The sequence below is a fragment of the Acipenser ruthenus genome, chromosome 7 (genome assembly GCF_902713425.1).
Source record: "Acipenser ruthenus chromosome 7, fAciRut3.2 maternal haplotype, whole genome shotgun sequence".
NCBI classification, from domain to species: domain Eukaryota; kingdom Metazoa; phylum Chordata; class Actinopteri; order Acipenseriformes; family Acipenseridae; genus Acipenser; species Acipenser ruthenus.
Window position 1 is genome coordinate 53,058,914 of NC_081195.1, and position 18,847 is coordinate 53,077,760.

At 37.4% G+C, this 18,847-nt stretch overlaps 1 protein-coding gene across 1 annotated transcript; it reads right to left on the bottom strand.

Annotated features, from left to right (window-relative positions):
* Nucleotides 1-1,387: 1,387 nt before the first annotated feature.
* On the bottom strand, nt 1,388-14,909 carry LOC117414843 (leukotriene A-4 hydrolase-like). The gene is made up of 19 exons (XM_034024664.3): nt 14,687-14,909; nt 11,631-11,761; nt 10,467-10,587; nt 9,487-9,555; nt 8,976-9,080; nt 8,348-8,400; nt 7,565-7,637; nt 7,208-7,348; nt 6,750-6,773; nt 6,560-6,630; nt 6,115-6,226; nt 5,786-5,930; nt 5,294-5,397; nt 5,067-5,137; nt 4,863-4,917; nt 4,240-4,335; nt 3,580-3,662; nt 2,179-2,283; nt 1,388-1,961 (listed from the first exon to the last, which is right to left on the bottom strand). The coding sequence occupies exons 1-19, from the start codon at nt 14,840-14,842 to the stop codon at nt 1,823-1,825; spliced, it is 1,854 nt and encodes a 617-aa protein (XP_033880555.3). The 5' UTR covers nt 14,843-14,909; the 3' UTR covers nt 1,388-1,822.
* Nucleotides 14,910-18,847: the final 3,938 nt, after the last annotated feature.

The window sequence follows — 18,847 nt, forward strand, 5'->3', positions numbered from 1 at the left end:
AATTATCCCGGGTTAAAAAGGCATGTCGTATGCAGACAGGCTAAAAGAATTGAATCTATTCAGTCTTGAACAAAGAAGACTACGCGGTGATCTGATTCAAGCATTCAAAATCCTAAAAGGTACAGACAATGTCAACCCAGAGGACTTTTTTGACCTGAAAAAAGAAATAAGGACCAGGGGTCACAAATGGAGATTAGATAAAGGGGCATTCAGAACAGAAAATAGGAGGCACTTATAAGGTTGACAAACAAATTCATGATATATTTAGTTTCTCCTGTTGTTGAGTATTCTCCACGGTTCAGGCATTTCTTATGTTAGTGACAAGTTTATCAGAACTGTCGAAGGAAATGCTGAAGTGTGTAGATACACATATCAATGCCATATTGACGTTATTCAATTTACTTTACCCTATAGTAAACCTGAACCATGTCCTTGGCTCCTAGTTAGGTTCCCGAAATGTCTAAATTGACAGAATTGTGGAGTGCAGAAGTCTCATCTTAGAAAGTTAGTGTAAGATTCATTTTCTAGGCTTGCCTGTGCTTCTATTATGCATGTTATGTTTTTACCATTGTGTAGAGCAGTGAACTTTTATCATGGGTTTGTAGTGAAGGTGACTTTAAATATATGAACTTTTCTTTACCAGCTTTTCAACTAGCAGGATAATCTTGAAATCCAAACAGCCTTATAAAAATACGAGCCAGCCTTTGCTTCAATCACACAATTCTGAATCTTGGCTATGCATAATCAATAAATGTGTCAAAGCTATCTATACTGGTATGAGGTAAACTGGTTAGGGTATTTACAATGATTTACAAATCTGACAGCCTATGACTTTCAACATGTGATAACACACACAGTATGGAAATAAATAGCAGAAACAACAATACATAAAAGATTTGGAAAATAATAAGTTTATCATTGTCAAGTTTCCCCGTCTTTACCAACATAACAATCTACTTTAATGATCAAAACTGCAGCGGATCCAATTAGAGCCTGTATAGTGTTATTTTCAGGTACGCGGTAAACAGCGGTCCGTTTCAGTAACCATGTAACAGCAAAACACTGATTAGTGTTATTACCGTAGGAGTTGACTGTATCAAGGAAGCCATCATCTTCCTGATGCAAGCCTGTATGTAGAGCTGTGGGGTTCTTTTGCAGAAGCATGTCTGCCCTCTTGTGGCAAAATTCAGAATTCACATAACTTATTGGTCTATTACTGGATATTTTAAATTTCAACAAAAAAGGAAAAAAAGTGATCTAGTTTATTTTATTTTGTTTTACATCCTAAGCTGTAACAGAGTTTGAAATGTGTATAAATGTGGATTTTAATGAAAGTTTTGATTCTCAATCTCTTTGTGACACAAAGCACAAACATCCGACACATCAGTCAAAACGCAAAAGCATTTTTATTTCTTATGTTTAACAAGCATTCAGTTAGTGGAACACTTCAGATGATCATCCACACTGGAAAGCAGTCAACAGCATGGCAATAGCTGCAACATGATCACTTGGGTGGGGCATTCATTTAACACTTTTTTTTTTTTTTTTTTTTAAATCAGATTTATAAAAGGATCAGGGGCTTGACACCCACTCCTTCATATTCTTATGTGATTAAAAGCTTCTTGTTATTGTTGCCAAATCTTGTATTGTATTGTATCTTCTGCATTAGACAGTCTTGTAAAGACTGGTGAACCTAAGCAATAAAAACCTTGATCAATTCAGACTTTTTTGCTGGTCTGAAAGTCACTTCCCCTTAACTTACACTAATACAAGCGCTGCTGCCAAGAGCGAGAAATCCAATGCTGCACGTCTAAGCCAATTATTACAAAGCAGTGCTTTTCCCCTGGTCAATCTTCAGGTCCTTGGCCACAAGCATGGCTGTGACTGCGTGCATTGCGGATCTACACTTCAGAAAGGTACTGACAGTCTGCTCACGGTACTTGTCAAAATTGTACAGCTCTCTGAAACAAAGGAGAAAAAAAATATAAAGTAAATCACAATATAAAAGTAAACCCCAAATAATAATAATACCTATGAGTTTATAGAAGCTAAATCCGTTACTGCAATTGTTCATTAAATAGAAAGCAGCACTTTGAAACATTGAAACTAATGTTAAATATACACTGCATGTAAATATGTCCACCAACAACTCAAATCAGAGAAGTTAAGAGGCGCTACCTGAACAGCGGGCGAGTAAACTTCATTCTGCCTTGCTCAGTAGCCATCTGGAAGGCCAGAGGGACTGCCTCCTCCCACTTAGCACGGACACAAACACGCAGCCACCTGCAGCAATTGCAAAATAAGTAAATATTTCATCATCAAAAATAAACGAGGGGTGATCATCTGATCATGTATTTATCATGTAAATACATAACCCAACTTTACAAGACACCCAATAGTATGGTATATGATTGGACCAGATATTCCATGTTAAAGATATTGAAAGTAATTACTGTTTTATTTAATCACACTCAACACTAATTTATATCAACTTATGATAAACTGGCAGAGAAGTTAAAAAAAAAAAAAATACCAACCGCAAACCCACATGTTCTCTATTTCACATCTGATGATATCTATATCACCATCTAATGATACTAGCTTTAGGACTGTACATTTTTTACTGCACTGACATTTAGAACAAAATATATGCTGACAGATAGTACTTTGTTTCTCAATAATTACAATACTGCAAATACCAATGAGCTTTTCATGACTAATCAATCTTCTTAAATGCAACCGAAACCTATTTAATTTAGCTGCAGCACACAGTTCACGTAGGTAAATTCAATTGATCTAAAATGAAATCATAAAAAATAGCTCTATTTTAATGATATAAACGGTGGTGCTATGGAAATTCACAGCTATTTGAACTGAACAGTGTAGTTAAGCAATCTAAGCACTTTAAGAAACATAGGCTCAGATATTCTAAGTGATACTCAATCTCCTCGCAAAAATTAGTGCTTTTGCACAAAAACTGATATTTTCCAACACAGCACAAAACAGTTGCGCGAAGTTGGAAAATAGCAGTTTTTTGCTCAATTCGCAAATCTGTCTGTGCCTCACAAAACCACCTGCGCATTCAATACCAATAAAGCAGAAATGCACAAGAGCTACTCGTGAATGCACAGAATTGGAATACTACACAACAATGTAATGTAATGGATACATTCTGCGCATTTGCAAGCCTGTCACAGTCTGTCTCAAAACTTAGCCATTTTCGAGCAATTCAAATATTTTTGTGGTTAAGCATATCAAATTTGTGCACATGCACACATTTGAATCTAATGTTTATCACTATCACAGGCATCTGGGCCATCACAGATTCTACGGAATTCAAACAGATGTACTGATGCTTTGCTGTCTGCCACTCCTGCCAAATTGCACTATGCATACATTATATTTGTGCACAGCGCAAAACGGATTGTGGCACGCAAAAAGAAGTTTCAAATAGGGTACATTTTGCACATTCGTGCATAACGGCCATTTGCAACGCACATAACCCTCTGCACGGTGCGCAAACCTTTAGAATATCTGGGCCATAATATATTTTGAAAAAACTAAAACACCTGTACATACCTGAATCGTATTTCAGAATTTTTGACAGCATTTAAGTTGTACACCTCCTGCATCCTCTTGACATGTGACAGCGGAATTGGGTCCTGTAACAAACAAACACAAATTATTTATAATAAACCATAGGAAGGGTCCTCATAAAAACAAAACTTGGTATGAAAGTCCAAAGTTTCAGGTTATACAAGTTTAATACACTTAAATAAAACTATGAGAAAGAATGAACATAATTTACACTCCAATAACGTTACTTGCTTATTAATAAAGTGCTGTTAAGGGTTAGGGTCATATCCGATTGAATTGGTTCCAGGGATCCATCGAATGTAACAATATCTTTCCTGCCAAGAGCTGAATTTACTGTTTTAGACCCATAATAAAATGTGTATTAAAATCAGTTTCCATCAGTACTGTTCAGTTAGTACCAGTATGTGTAAATAACATATGGACAGAGGTAAATTGGGTAAAAGAGGCTATCGCATTTACAGGATTGGATATAACAGGTTGTGCTGTACATAATCAATCTTTTTTTACAGCTAATCTTAGAAGCATAACATACAATATACTAACCACACATTATTTCACACTATAAAACATAAAACACATTGAAAATCAAGCAATACAACACTTATGACCCAACACAATTTGCCACCTAAACCTACACAGTACCTCATGCAGCAACAGGGCAAAAAACTCAATCACTTGATGGGATGACAGCTTCTGCAGATCAGCTGCACTGAAAGAGCTCAAGTCAGCTTTGCTTGCCTCGAGGAAAACACAAAGTACATGAATATACAAACATAGGAAATACATAAATAAGGTTTCTGTTTAGGGATCATTGTACTTTTAGAAGTTGTGTTTTTTGGATGGGAGAGACCTGTCTATATATCTGTCATCAGATACCGAATGTTTTTGAGGGTTTTAATGCAACATCAGAGTTATCATAGCTGTTGTTATTTGGCACCATAATTAAAATGATATTAGAAAAATACTAGTTTCACAAGTACATTTCTCATATTTGTTTCACAACTTTGCAAGGATCCCAATATTATGGCAAATCATTGGACTATATTTTCTACAGAAAAGATAATGAATATGTCATTTTGCATTCTCTCTCCTGAAAATGTGAAAGTTTAAGCCAATACGTTATCAACGTCTATTAACAATACACTTTGCTTATTCATACTAAACCATATACTATTAACACACTTTATGCTATACACGGTACATGTGTGTTCAACAAATAAAACAGTGGTAATTAGATTGCAATCCACAATGAAAACCATGCTAACCTTGATCCATCTCTTACATAAGGCAATGCAGGCATCTGCTAATGTTGTGTCATATCTGTGAAAATACATCCATGGTTACTGCTTAACATTCCTTTTTTTAAATTACATCTGAATGACATTCATACCTACAATTACATATTATTGAGCTTCACGAAGCACACAACGGCAGAAGTGTAGTTTTCATGAAGAAAGTCATTTACTTACTGTGGTTTTACTGGAGGCATGCCAGGGGTATGCATCCAGCCATTCCAGTCTACTTTATTGAGAATGTCAACCTGGTAAGAAATGTATACTGTAAACATAACTGTAATTGTATTTAGTTTACATACAAATATTGAAAACTGACCACAATACAATAAATTATATGTATTTGTTCTAAATTTAAACAGGTATTTGTTTATTTGATGAATGAAACTAAATTAATACCCTACCTTATCCTTGAAATATTTATACAGGTAGTTTTTCCAGTCATCTGTGCTGACACTGCTATGGGCAAACATTTGAATGTAGGACTTGACGAAACCCATAAACACCTCTGTCAAAAACAAAACAACAATGTAGTAATTGTACGCTGCAATTATCAGGCAGCCATCCAGAGGCATTCCAACAAAGAGATTAATTGTTAATGATAAATAATCTTTTGAGGCTCAGCTTGTTAAGAAACGCTGCCAGAAATGCAGGTTTAAATACTGTCTAATTAAATAATACTCTGTAGTAATCAGCCAATGAGAGAACTTAAAAGTTTTGGTCCCGATGATCAATTGTTTTCATTGAATTCTTCTGCTTTATAAAATCCAGTGTTCTGGATAATCAAGTGGAAGCTGTATAAACAAAATGCATTTAATACTGAATTGTTCTCTTTCTGCCAGGCCTGCTTCACAGCACAGCTGGCCCATATGCACAACTACAGCCTTCCACGTTACCTGGCCCCCCAAGCAGCTCCTCGAGATGGTAAAGCAGAGCGAACCCCTTTTCATACGGGACCAAGGAGAAGGCTTCATCTGTATTCACTTCGTTCAGATCAGGAACAAGATTGGTCAGGGGGTTCTTCGCTCCAAATGTGTTGATCTGAAGCAGAAAACAATTATTTAGGTTGACAAACACCTGCTATAGAGGTTTGCAGTTGACAATTTTTGGTTATGAACAATTTGCCTGGTAAGGTGTCATTTAAAAGTCAAGTTCAGCCAAATCTTTCAAATGTATTTATTTAAAATAAAAAACCCTCCACAAATTTACAGCCTGACTAACTTACTGAATCCTGCAGCTCTTTCCAGCCTCCCATAGCTTTGAACTGCCTGAACGGTTCATTGAACATACGGCCCGCAATCATACGCTCCAGGTAGACTGTATGGCCTTCGTTTAACCTGATGGAGAAGCAAACTTGTATGTTAATCATGCAGGATTACTTATTGTTTTCTCTTTTAATTCCTGCAGCCACAGCAGCATGGCTTGAGGTTTCATCAGATCCTACAATAGAAGCAAGGTTGATCCCGGATAGCGATGTATAGGCCAGACGGGTGACATAAGAAGCAGGAGGCAGCATCTACTCTGTTTGCATTTAAAATATAATGGCCAGTGCGCAGCCATTTTGTTGGCAAATTCAAAAGTCACTGTTAACTACAATATTTGTTATCCCCTCAGGCACACACAGCAATCTTCAGTGTATTTGTAATGTTCTTGTTGCCCCCAAAATGTACCAGAAGTGCTCCCATGTTTTGTTGGTCACCAGGTTGCCCGTCCAGCTGTGGGAGATTTCATGTGCAATTACCTAGAGAGAAAAACAACGACAATCAAAGCGTTGCGATAAGTATCAGACAGAACTAGAACACAACAAAGCGTGCTTTTAACCGGAATGTTTAAAGCTCTCAACTACGGCTGATTACTTACACTGGATAAGGATCGGTCTCCAGCCTGAAACAGAAACAAAAAAACATTATCCCTTGTTCAACCTAAAAAGAAGTCTCTGTGTCCTTTGCATCTTTCATCATAAATTAAGTTACTTGAATTTCTCAATTCACCAGCTATTACACATTCAACATAACCCAACTTCCTGTAGCTATTGCATCAACATATATCAATAGGATGTTACTGTGTGGAAATGAAAACTCTATAATTGTATTGGCTGCTTACAGTCACCACATCCTTTTCCATTGAAGGAACTAAAAATGGGAAGAAAAACATTGAGAAACAAACAAATGGCGACATCCTTTAAACTGACTAGAAATCCTCTTTTTTATTTAAAGGCAAACATAATGCAAATAAACCTTGGAGGGCAATTATCATTATTATTATTATTATTATTTACAGAAACAGAGATTTCATTTAGAACAAGACTCCTGTCTTACCAGCAGGGTTGGGGTTGCAAAGGTGAGACAGGGATTCTCCATACCACCATAAGGGAAGGAAGGAGGAAGCACCAGCAGGTCATACTGTCCCCACACATAGGGCCCGGCCAGCTGTTCAGCAGTCTTCAGCATGGCTTCAGTCTGGAAAAAAATGTGAAATTCAGGTTTGAAATTGAATAGATCAATACACATCCATAACTTCAAAACTCTCAATCAGAATTCTAAGGTTAAACTATAAGAAACCTGCGTGATTAGGTCTGTGTTTAATCATGCTCCAGGATGATGGTGTTGTCAACAGAGAGACAGAGATTCATTTTAAACAACACTTGTGTGGAGATGTTATTAAACATGACCCACCTCAGCAAACTCATAGGCTGCGAGATCCACCAGCTCCTTCTCTGACCACACCCTAGTTCTAGGTCCAATTTCTCTGCAATAAAAAGATAAAATCAGATATTTTAAACTCATACTTGAGGAGTTCAGAACAGATGCAAAATTTTGTTTCTAGGGCTCCCTTACCTACACTAATGAGGAACTGAGAAAGTATACAAATAAATTGATTAGAAAAATGGTAAAGCAAAATGCCTGACGTATATGGGCATTTAGTCTGGAGGGTAAAACCACAGCTTTTTTTTTTATAAGCTTTCGCAGAAGTGTTGTGTCTTTGAAGTGGTCTAGTCTGGCCAGTATCAATTCAGCTTTGCTGCTGGGGTCTGGTAAGCTGGTAAGACTGCAAACAGGATGTGCAACTGCAGAAGAGCAACATAGGTCATCCATTGGAGGATGCTGAAGTAAGGGAGCAAGGAAATAACAATCAGAAGAGTTATGAAGGGCTGATCTGACTTTAGGACACAAGGAGATGATGCACCACTTCTTTACCTTCAGAATTAAATTTGGGGTCATTATTTTACTTCCCCCTCTGGAAAGCACTTTAGCACATACTGATGAAGGCATTAGCCAAAACTGGCTACTTGATGTTACTGTTTCACCTCTAACTGCTGTATCAAGACATTAGTAACAAGTCATCTTGACAGCTTAGCTATAATTTCCAAATATATACTACGACAAAAAAGAAGACCCTTATCTTACTGTACATAGAACCACATATTCTCAAATCCAACAAAACATACTTGAACTCACCTGCTCTCTAATGCACCAACCACAATAGCAATCAAGTAAGATGGCATTGCCACCTATTTAATAAGAAAACATACTGTTAGATTAAACACACCCAGTTTTCATCCCAACTTCTGTACAATTTATTTTACAGTAATTTCTAAATGGCAAGATAAGAGCCATTATATTACTATTCCCACTCATTTCAAGGGCTGTGTTTATTTGCAGTATTCTCTTTCACTGCCTGTAATTGTCAGTATGAAAGCAGCAACACTGGTTTTTAGATGTCTGTCTGCACGTTAACCAAAGGATGTGTCTAGAAACATATCTCAACCAATTAACATACCATTAGTTTATCTGTGGTTCAGCTGAAAAATATTACAGGAACTCAATTTCTTCCTGACCAAAGGATGTTAAAGATGTTACCATTACCCAGAAAAACTATTAGATCTGTTGCCTGCAATATTTAAAACAGTCATCTTCCTATATAGCCAATATCTGCAATAATATTTACATGATTTTAAATAAAAGGTTTATTCATTTTATTTTGCGAATCTTTCGTTCACCACAGACACATGAATTAAACTGTCAGCACCACTGTTTTATCAAATATTTGTCACCCGACCCCTGCTCTTAGGGCTCTAACACTTACAGCTTGCCTGAATCGGTAGATGGTCCTGCTGCTGTCCTTGGGGTCGGCCTCTTGGCCATCCCTGACAGCACTCATAACAGCCACCAACTCCTTCGGCACCGAGACCTGGTTCAAAGAGAAAATCCTTTTTGAGCAACATATAAACCAAGTGACATGATGATAAACTATAGATATGGAAAATATAATGCCCTTAATACTGTAAACGTACTGTAGAATGTTAAATAAACAACACAAATACAGTTTTATAAAAGCATGTTTCAGCTTGATACACAACCACATCCTCTCTGTGACTCTTTAGAACTAAGTGGAAGCTTCTGCCTACTCTCTCAGCAACTGCACATTGCTGCCTCTCTATAATGCCCTTTTGTGAAGTATAAAAATGTTCTCTATTGTATTGTTTAGCGGTATTGATAAAACAGTGTGTACTGATAAAGTGTTGTGGCATACAATTGTATCCTGATAAGAGAGGTGGCTTATGCTAGGGCTCTGTTGTGTTCTCAGAATAACATACCTGAGCATAGTAGGTATGCTTCACAGATGGTGTATCCTGACATGGGACCATGGTCCGGCAATGGGTAGCCTGAAACAAAAAGTTATACAGAAATAATGATCTAGATCAAAACATAAAGCTGTAAAGTATAGCTTAGTTTAACAACCTTCACTGCAATTCATACAGGTATTTAAAAAACAATTTTACTTGATTACTAAAACCTTTGCCCCAAGTTTCCTAACTCTTAACTGTGACTCCAGGTCTGTTTTTTGGGAGCGTTTTGCTACAACTGAGCCCCAATCCCTACCATTCCCATTTAATCTTTAACAAACCAAGGGGATAATAATATAATATACTCAAAAAAATAGAGGTGCTGTAAGGGTTTTTTTTTGTTTACACTATTTAGTCATAGAATTGGACCAAGTTCAGTAAGACAAATTTAGATAAAGGGTGGAGAAACCAGACAATATGAGTTGTTAATTTTGCTTCTCATGTGGTATTACCAGTATGGATTCCAACATCTTAATTCAAGATAAAACCAGCTGTAATCTTCATCACTGAGCAATAAGAAGGCGTTCAAGTCAACTTGTGGGCTGGTTCAGTATTGATAATGAAGGAGAGGGTGCATTTTCATACCAGGTTTACTGCAGAAAAAGGTACAGAACCTTTGTCCTTTCATTAGATATTTAAAAAAATGGATTTATAGAAACTAAATCCATTGAGATCAGCAAGAAAACCAATGACCCTTGCACTCCGGTTTGAGCGAGACGCCATTACTAAAAAGATCAAATTCAGTATCTACTTTTTTTGTCAATAACAAATTCATTACAGAACGTGGGACCCAGTTCCAGGGACCTGGCCCATTGAAAGTCTTTACATTGTATTTTGCACATCATGTTAAAGCACCAGTTACTGGCAGATTGTATTTACAGCCGAGGTCCATTTACACAGTGCCTGTGTCTGTGGTACTGAAGGAAGGGGGTGTGGTCTAGGTGTCATACCTGGCACTGACTGAAGAGATAGGGGTGCTTCTTCCCTGCTGTCTGCTCAGGGGTGAGCCACTGCAGTGCGAAGGCTTGTGGCGAGGTCTCATAAGACACTTCAATGATCACGTGCTGACCCCTGAAACAAGGCAGATCTCCCAGTTACATATATGCTTAAGAAATGACTGTTTGTATGAAACTAAACACGGAAATACTGTTATCTTTAAGGTTCCAAAATGTCCTCATGCAAACACTTTAGACCAGTGCCTCATTAAATCATAATCTTCATAATTATCAGAATGCGGACTGAAAATTAAGCCACTGCCTTACAAAATGTCAGACTGTGGCAATATAGAGTATGTAGCGCATAATCATTTGGTTGCCTAAGATCTGAACACAGGTATCCTACAAGATAGAAAGCCTTTTTCTTTTTAATAATTTTTTGTAAGTGGTAATATTGATAACAAATAAGGAGATTAGATAGATAGATAGATAGATAGATAGATAGATAGATAGATAGATAGATAGATAGATAGATAGATAGAGTGTGGCAGAGTAGGGGGTGGAGGAGAACAATTGTAGTCCAGGAGGGAGCTGCAGGACTACTGAGAGTTTTGCAACCGGTAAATGGCTTAGCCGTCCAGGTTTATAGAGTTCCTTTAAAAAGTTTAGTTTTGCACTACTTGATGGAGTTAGGTTTTTTGTTTTGTTTTATTTTAATTTCTGTAAATAATAAAAGTGCACGCAAGTGCTTTTCTTTGCAATTCTTGTGTCTGGGGCTGTGTATTTAAAAGGGTGAAAAGGCTTTGTTACAAACATTGAACTTGCTTTAATTAAGGGCAATCATGTGTGTATTGCCTGATGCTGAGTAACATAACAGAAACATATCTTGCTACATCTCTTCAAAAAACAGGATGCCTCACTATGGTTTACAAAATATATAAATGTATATCTATATATCTATATATCTATATATCTATATATGTATATAATTAACTGTGGTCTGTTAACTAGTCATGTTTAAAGATTCACTGATTAGACTTCTTAAAGGTCACCACTGTTAACGTCCCTTCTTGGGATTACAAAATACCGTCTCCGCTCTGCCTAAAGAAGGTTTGCAACCACAAAGCAGCAATGTTGAAATGCACACTTAGCTGCTGCTGCTGCTGCTTGCACGCTTACCTGGACAACTCAAACGGAAGGGTGATCTCCAGGGGAGAGCCATTGAAGCTGTGTGCCGTTCCCAAAGTAAACTTGGCATCCTGTCCATTGGCTGTAACTTTGTTTATTTTCAGGTCCTTTGTGTCCAAAATCTGAAGGTAAACATAAAAATGCTATTAAACTTGAAAAAAGGAGAACACTACTAAATATAAATATTTTCCCCTTCTGTTTTTATTTTTTAAAACATTTTTTTCATACAGTAAGATGGCAAAGCTGTGCAAATCTAATGCATCCTAAACAATTAATTAATGTTTGTAAAAGATGTTGGAATAGCCAAGTATTACACAACATAAAGCTACACAGAAACAAAGGGGAAGGTGAAAGTGCAAAAATGAACAGCAAAATGTAAAACAGCACAAGTCAAACACATAGAAGGAAATGTAAAATGAAGAAGTGAAGGCTAAAGACACACATATGACAGTAAATCCGGTAACATGTTACACAAAGGAGCCACCAGCTAGAATTAAAACAAAGAATTTGCTAAAACTGTAACAAACACATCAACTGATACAGCCTTTAAAAAATATGATCAAAAGGACTATAGCCCAAGGCTCAAATAATATTATTGCACAACTTATTGCACAACCCTGTCACAGGTCTGTGTAACACATCTCATTTTAGCTACTGTATAAGCAAGGCAGTAAATACATTTAAATTGGCTACCAATATATAAACCAGAAAAGTATGATTAAAAAAAAATAAAAAATAAAAAATAAATATTTAAGCTAGTAGTGGCATATTTATTCAAGGGAGCTCTGTATTTGTGTTTGTAATGATGTAAGTATTTGTCGTCAAAAGCTCAGAAAGATGACCTGCTTGGCAACCTTCAGTAGCCATTAGAACAGTGAAAAGTGTTTTCAAATGTAATTCTTAAAACATCTGAAATCGCTTATCTGAAGCAATCTAATGCATCCTAAACAATTAATTAATGTTTGCTTTTCAATAATTTACTACACAGATTATAGTCCTGCGATATATATAACAGTACTATTACTGTTACTTACTTAGTTATTGAAAAGCTAGATGACACAACCATTTGTTCTCCCCTATTGGCGACTTGTATACTGTTGCATTAGGCTTTCCAACAGCTGCTTAATTGCTTTAAAGCACATCAATGTGTCTTAAATCTTTTATAACTAAAGCTACTGTTGCACACAAACACACCAGAATTTCCAATATCCAGCCTTAGCCCTGAGTCACCACATCTCATCAAGGCAAGAGGCTGCATTAGATGTGCTGCTTCAAAAGGTCAGTTTCAAAGGCAGAACTTTGTATTCTTCAGCCTGAAGTCTCACTGTTTCCCCAAAGGCCCTTGCATTATTTCAACTGTAAACTATAAGTGTAAAGAGTTGGCTACACCTGCTGTGTGTTCACTCATTATTGTATAAATGGGCTATCGTTCACTTGACAAATGAATGTGCTTTGCAAACACCAGCCCCGACCTACACTTTTATTCAGTAATATGTAAAAGCTCTAGTTCCCTTTTGCACGTCAGTTTCAATCACAAAAAGCAGCTACAGACTTTGACAGCACAGGGCTGACGGAAGGTCACTGCTTGGAAGGAGAATCTTTATCAAAAACACCCCAGGGGCTGACGCTTCACTAAATAAGTTTCAATTTCCCTGTAGGAGGTGGGAATCGGGGGGAATGATCACTTAGCTCTGCATAGCCATTCAGATACTCGTCATTTTGAAGCAGTGCCATCCGGTCATAGTTGGTCTGGGGAACATAAACCTGGTAGTAGTTTTTTTTTTTTTTTTTTTTTTTTTTTGCATTTTCTGTTAATGTTATAATATATATTGTAATCTATTTTGAGACTAAATTGTGAGATTAAATTGTGAATTCCATGCATGAAATGTTTTTGTACAATTAAAAAATCAGTAATTGCTACAAATTGCTACAAAGTAAAAGAAGAAAAAGTTAAATTTCATCTATCAAATACTCTTTAATGTGCTTTCTCTAAATGTCTTCAAACTCTTCTGAAACACAATGCATACTATAATGGTACACAGATCTTCAAACTCTTCTATTATTATTATTATTATTATTATTATTATTTATTTCTTAGCAATGCATACTGTAGTGGTACACTGATCTTCAAACTCTTCTGAAACACATTGCATACTATAGTGGTACACACTCTTCTGAAACACACTGCATAGCGGTACACAGTACGCAGTACGGATTATTGCCCCTCTTATGCTTGGTTTCCCTTACAATTTACACCGAACTAATAAAAAAATTATAAGGAAATTGAAAACACCTTTTAAATGACTCGAGAATCAAATTTCAACAACAGCTTTCAAAGTCAAAAGGGGCTTCATGATTCAACTTGTGGACATTAAGAATTTAAGCAATCCGTCCTTTTTGCTTATACAGTTTTCCCCCCATTTACAAGAGATTAACAGTCAAATCCAGATTCTCAGGAGTTAGCTTCAAACAAGATATCAATGCTGCAGCATTCACAGACATTAGCAGTTTCGTGTATTTTCACTTTTTTGCGTTATCTTTCTGTTGTGGTTGCTCAAACAGTTTATACTTCGAGGTTTAACAGTCTTTGAATTTGGAAATGCCGACCACACAATAACTCCATTTGACACCAGCTTGTTATTAACACTTCGCAAAGTAACACCTGCGGCTTCAGACCCAGTGACAGACAAAAATAAAGCTTACCGTACCTAACGTAGTTTACTGTACCAAAAACTAAGAACATAAGTATTTAAAAGTCTGGAATGAAATCACAGAATAAAAAAAACAAACAAACAAACAAAAAAAACATATATAAGTAGGATTCGTATCTGTTATACACGCGTTTGTGGATCGTACTCCTTCACAGTAATTCAATGCGATTGACATACTGATGTAGTATCAGCAGGCATCACAAAACAACACATCAGAAGCATTGTGATACTATATACCTACATAGTTCACATATTACTGCTGTTAATCATTTACAGATGAAAGAATTACATGCATTTACTGTAGTCGGTATTACAGAAGAAAAAAGACAACGTTACCAGGCTAGACAATTTGTCTTCCAATGCCTCTATAGTTAGAGCGACGTTCCCTTTAATAACATGACGGTCGAAATCTACATGAAAGCGCAGATTCAAGTGTCTGGTGATGCACTTGGAGAAAGATGCCAAGGAGCTGGGATCTGTCACCGTTGCCATGATTCAGTTCAATGAGCTTCTCAAGAAAGCACAGCTGCAGCCTTATGCCATACATCCACGCTGGGCAGGGAAGTGCGCTGTGCTTACTGGGATTGTAGTTTTTACAGTTCCCGAGCTCTATGAACTGCAAGATAACTACATTTCCCAGAACACACCGCACATACAAGATGTCCCAACAAAGAAATAACGGTTGCGTTGAATTATTTTAAAATTTAATGAAACGAATATTTTGTAATTCCGGAAATTCAAAACAACACTGCCATACTGGATTACCTTTCCTGTTAGGATGTGGCACTTTATAATACGTAGTGACGATAAAAGAGAGAAAGGGATTTAAATAAAAGAGAGAAAGGGATTTAAATATGAATTTCTAACACCATTCCGGCAAAAGCCTTTATTTTTTAATCCCACAATAACTGGCATTTCCATTAGTGGCTGGTGAACAAGGAATTCTAACTGTTAATCCTCTTTTGTTTTAACTAGCATAAACAACGTGTAGGCTGGTATCCTGCAATTTCTTATTTCGAGGCTTATTTATTTCAGCATTCTTGAAACTGACATGAAAAAAAAACAGTTAACCCTTATTAAGTTACAAGTGACATATGTCCCCCTGCAAATAAAATGATGCCAACGATCTTATTTTTGGAATGAGGTGCACGAAACAGGCTTTAAAATGTACTGACAGGTTGAACTGCGTTATTTTTTTTGTTTGTTTGTTTTCAGTGAATACTAGAAGATCATTTTGAAATGGGGTTGTTTTTGCAATCACAGAGGCTTCCATCCAAAATCAGAGTGTTCACAACCAGTCATAGAAAATATTGTGTGTGCGTCTTCAAACGCAACCCATAAAAAAAATAAAAAAATCTAGCAGTATACTCAATAAATGTGTCAAAGCTATTTATATTTGAATGAGGTAAAATGGCTAGGGTATTTACAATGATTTACAAATCTGACAGCCGAATGACTTTCAACATGTGCATACCACACACAGTATGGAAATCCACAGCAGAAAGAAAAAAAGGTGAGGAAAATAATAAGTTTAGATAGTTGTCCCTACCTAGATAAGTTTCCCCGTCTTTAATAACACAAACATCTATTTTAATAATCAAAACTGCAGTGGATCTGATTAGAACCGTTGTCACGCCAATTTATGCTCCCAATCAAACGTTCCTACTATTTTCCCTGCACTGCGCATGCCCAGATTTGTTTTCATGAAGACCGAGGACGCGTATCAAAAACTCCTATGTTTTTGGATGAGAAAGTTCGTGTTTTGTAAAGTTACATTTTACTCCACATGTAATAATTATTTTATATTAAATACAGACAGCTGGTGTTAACTAACGATAAAATGTACAATAGAGCTAGGTACATTAAAAAAAAAAAAAGCAAAAAATGGCAACTGTACGCTGACTGCCACATTGAAGCGTGGCGTTTTCTTGACTCTAAGTCAGTGGGGGGCAAAGCACGGCCCGCGGGGCACTTCAATCCGGCCCGCGAGCCATTTTTAAAACTAATTAAATGTCATTATATTTGAGTTGCAATTTTTGGCCTAAAAATGACTTCTTCCATGCTATACAAACAAATTCCAATAGATGGCGCTGTAGCCTAGCAGCTGTTGGTATTAGGCCTACATTCAGTCAATCTGAATGCGCTCACGGTCACCTCCATGCTTGACGACGTTGACATGAAAAATGAGTGCGGCGAAAAAGAGAAAAGTGGACTCTGAATGTCGTGTGTTCAAGGAAGAATGGACACCAAAATACTTTTTCACTAATGTTGGACAGAAGGCGGTATGTCTGATATGCCAAGAAAGTATTGCAGTTTTTAAGGAATACAATCTCAGTCGTCATTTTTCAAGCAAGCATGCTAACTACGCTAGCAATCTGTCCTCTCAGGAAAAGGCAAGCAAGGCCTCTAAACTTGCCACGAACTTAAAAGCCCAACAAAATGTTTTTACTAAACAGACCTCTCTACTCAAGAATCGGTAACTAAGGCAAGCTACATAGTGGCACATAACATTGCAAAGCATAGCAAGCCTTTTGCTGAAGGGGAATTTGTGAAAGACTGTATGGTGGAGACTGCTAGTATACTTTATCCTGATAGTAAAAGCCAATTCGAGAAAATTAGCTTATCACGCCGAACCATCACCAGGTGTGTGGAAGTAATAGGAGATGAGCTAACCTCCGAGCTGAAAAAGAAAGCAGATGGCTTCAATCTTTTTTTCTATCGCACTGGATGAGAGTACTGACATCAAAGACACCGCTCAATTTTTAATTTTTGTCAGAGGAATTATTAACTTTGAAATAACAGAGGAACTTCTTGCAATGGGGATAACCAGGGGCTCTGACTTATATGACAGTGTGTCTGCCTGCTTGGAAAAAATGAATCTACCGTGGCGTAAACTGACACAAATCTAACCGGTAAGAACATTGGCCTACTAAAAAGATTACAAGACAAATTAAAAGAAGAAAGCCCAAACTCGGAGGAATTGATATTTCTTCTCTGTATTATTCATCAGGAAGCCCTGTGAAAAAGTGTGTTGAAGCTCGAACATTTTGTCAAAGTGGTCGTGAAACTTGTAAACTTTATATGGGCAAGGGGGCTTAACCATCGTCAGTTCATTCAGCTGCTCAATGACACAGAGGCAAAGCACCAGGACTTGTTATATCATTCAAATGTGCGCTGGCTAAGCCTGGGGAAAGTCTTTCGCCGTGTGTGGGAGCTGAGAGGGGAGATTGGTATGTTCCCTGATACGGTTGGTAAAGCTGACAACTTCCCCGAGTTACAAGACACAGACTGGCTGGCCGACTTTGCTTTCGGTGTGGACATACTGGGGCATCTGAACAATCTAAACATGAAGCTCCAGGGAAAGGGTGTTTTTGTGCATGAACTGTATTCCAACGTGAAAGCGTTCAAGGCCAAACTTCTGTTGTTCTCCAGACAAATGAGCAGCAGGTCTCTCGCTCATTTCCCGACACTGGCAGCACTGAACGCGCCCCCATCATGCAGTAGCATACATCATACAGTGACATACAGTAGCACTTTGATCGACCTGCATGCCGAGTTCTCCCGCCGCTTCTCAGACTTTAGCAAGATTGAGACTGAGCTGGAGCTTGTATCATGCCCCCTATCTTTCGAAAGCGAGAAAGCACCACCAGACACACAACTGGAGCTCGTCGACATCCAGTGTGACAGTGCTTTGAAGGAGAAGTACAAAACAGCTACAATAGTTTTATGGCTCACTGAATGAAACAAAGTTTCCAAACATGAAAAAGCACGCCCAGAGGATGCTGGTTTTATTCGGGTCCACATATGTGTGTGAACAAACGTTCTCAGTCATGAACTACAACAAATCCCATCACAGGTCAAATTTAACAAATGACCACTTGTCAGCTGTTCTGAGGATCTCTACCTCAAAAATGACACCAGACTTTGATGCCCTTGCCAAGAGAGGTGACCAGACCCATTGCTCACATTAAGACCCAAATCACCAAGACGGGTAGGCAAGGCTTATGCTTTCTTTCTCTGTTTTCAACAGTCTTAGGCTTTTTTTATGGTGATGGTTATTGCAGTGAGAACTATCCAGCAATACACTTGGATACAGGCCTTTTGTCCCCATTCATCTGACAATGAACACTTATTACAATGGCTCAGATTGTGGTACTTTATGTGGGCTGAGATGATTTGAGAACTGTAAATATGGCTCACAATGGAGGTGAAATGAGAATTGTTCCTTAATATGCTGTCATAAACAGGCCGTTCAATATGAACCAAATGATATGCTTTTTGCTCTTACTATTTGTGTCACTCAGATTGTACTTTTAGAATGGAGGTGGTTTTTACAGTGCTGTATATCGGACATCTGCTGTCATATACAGTATGTCATATATGCCTATTTTTATGTCTCCAGTCATATAAACATACTTTTTTTAAAAGTTTGCACTTACTTTTTGTGGCTGTGACTTTGATTGTACTTTACAAGGGTAGAGATGGTACAGTGACAGA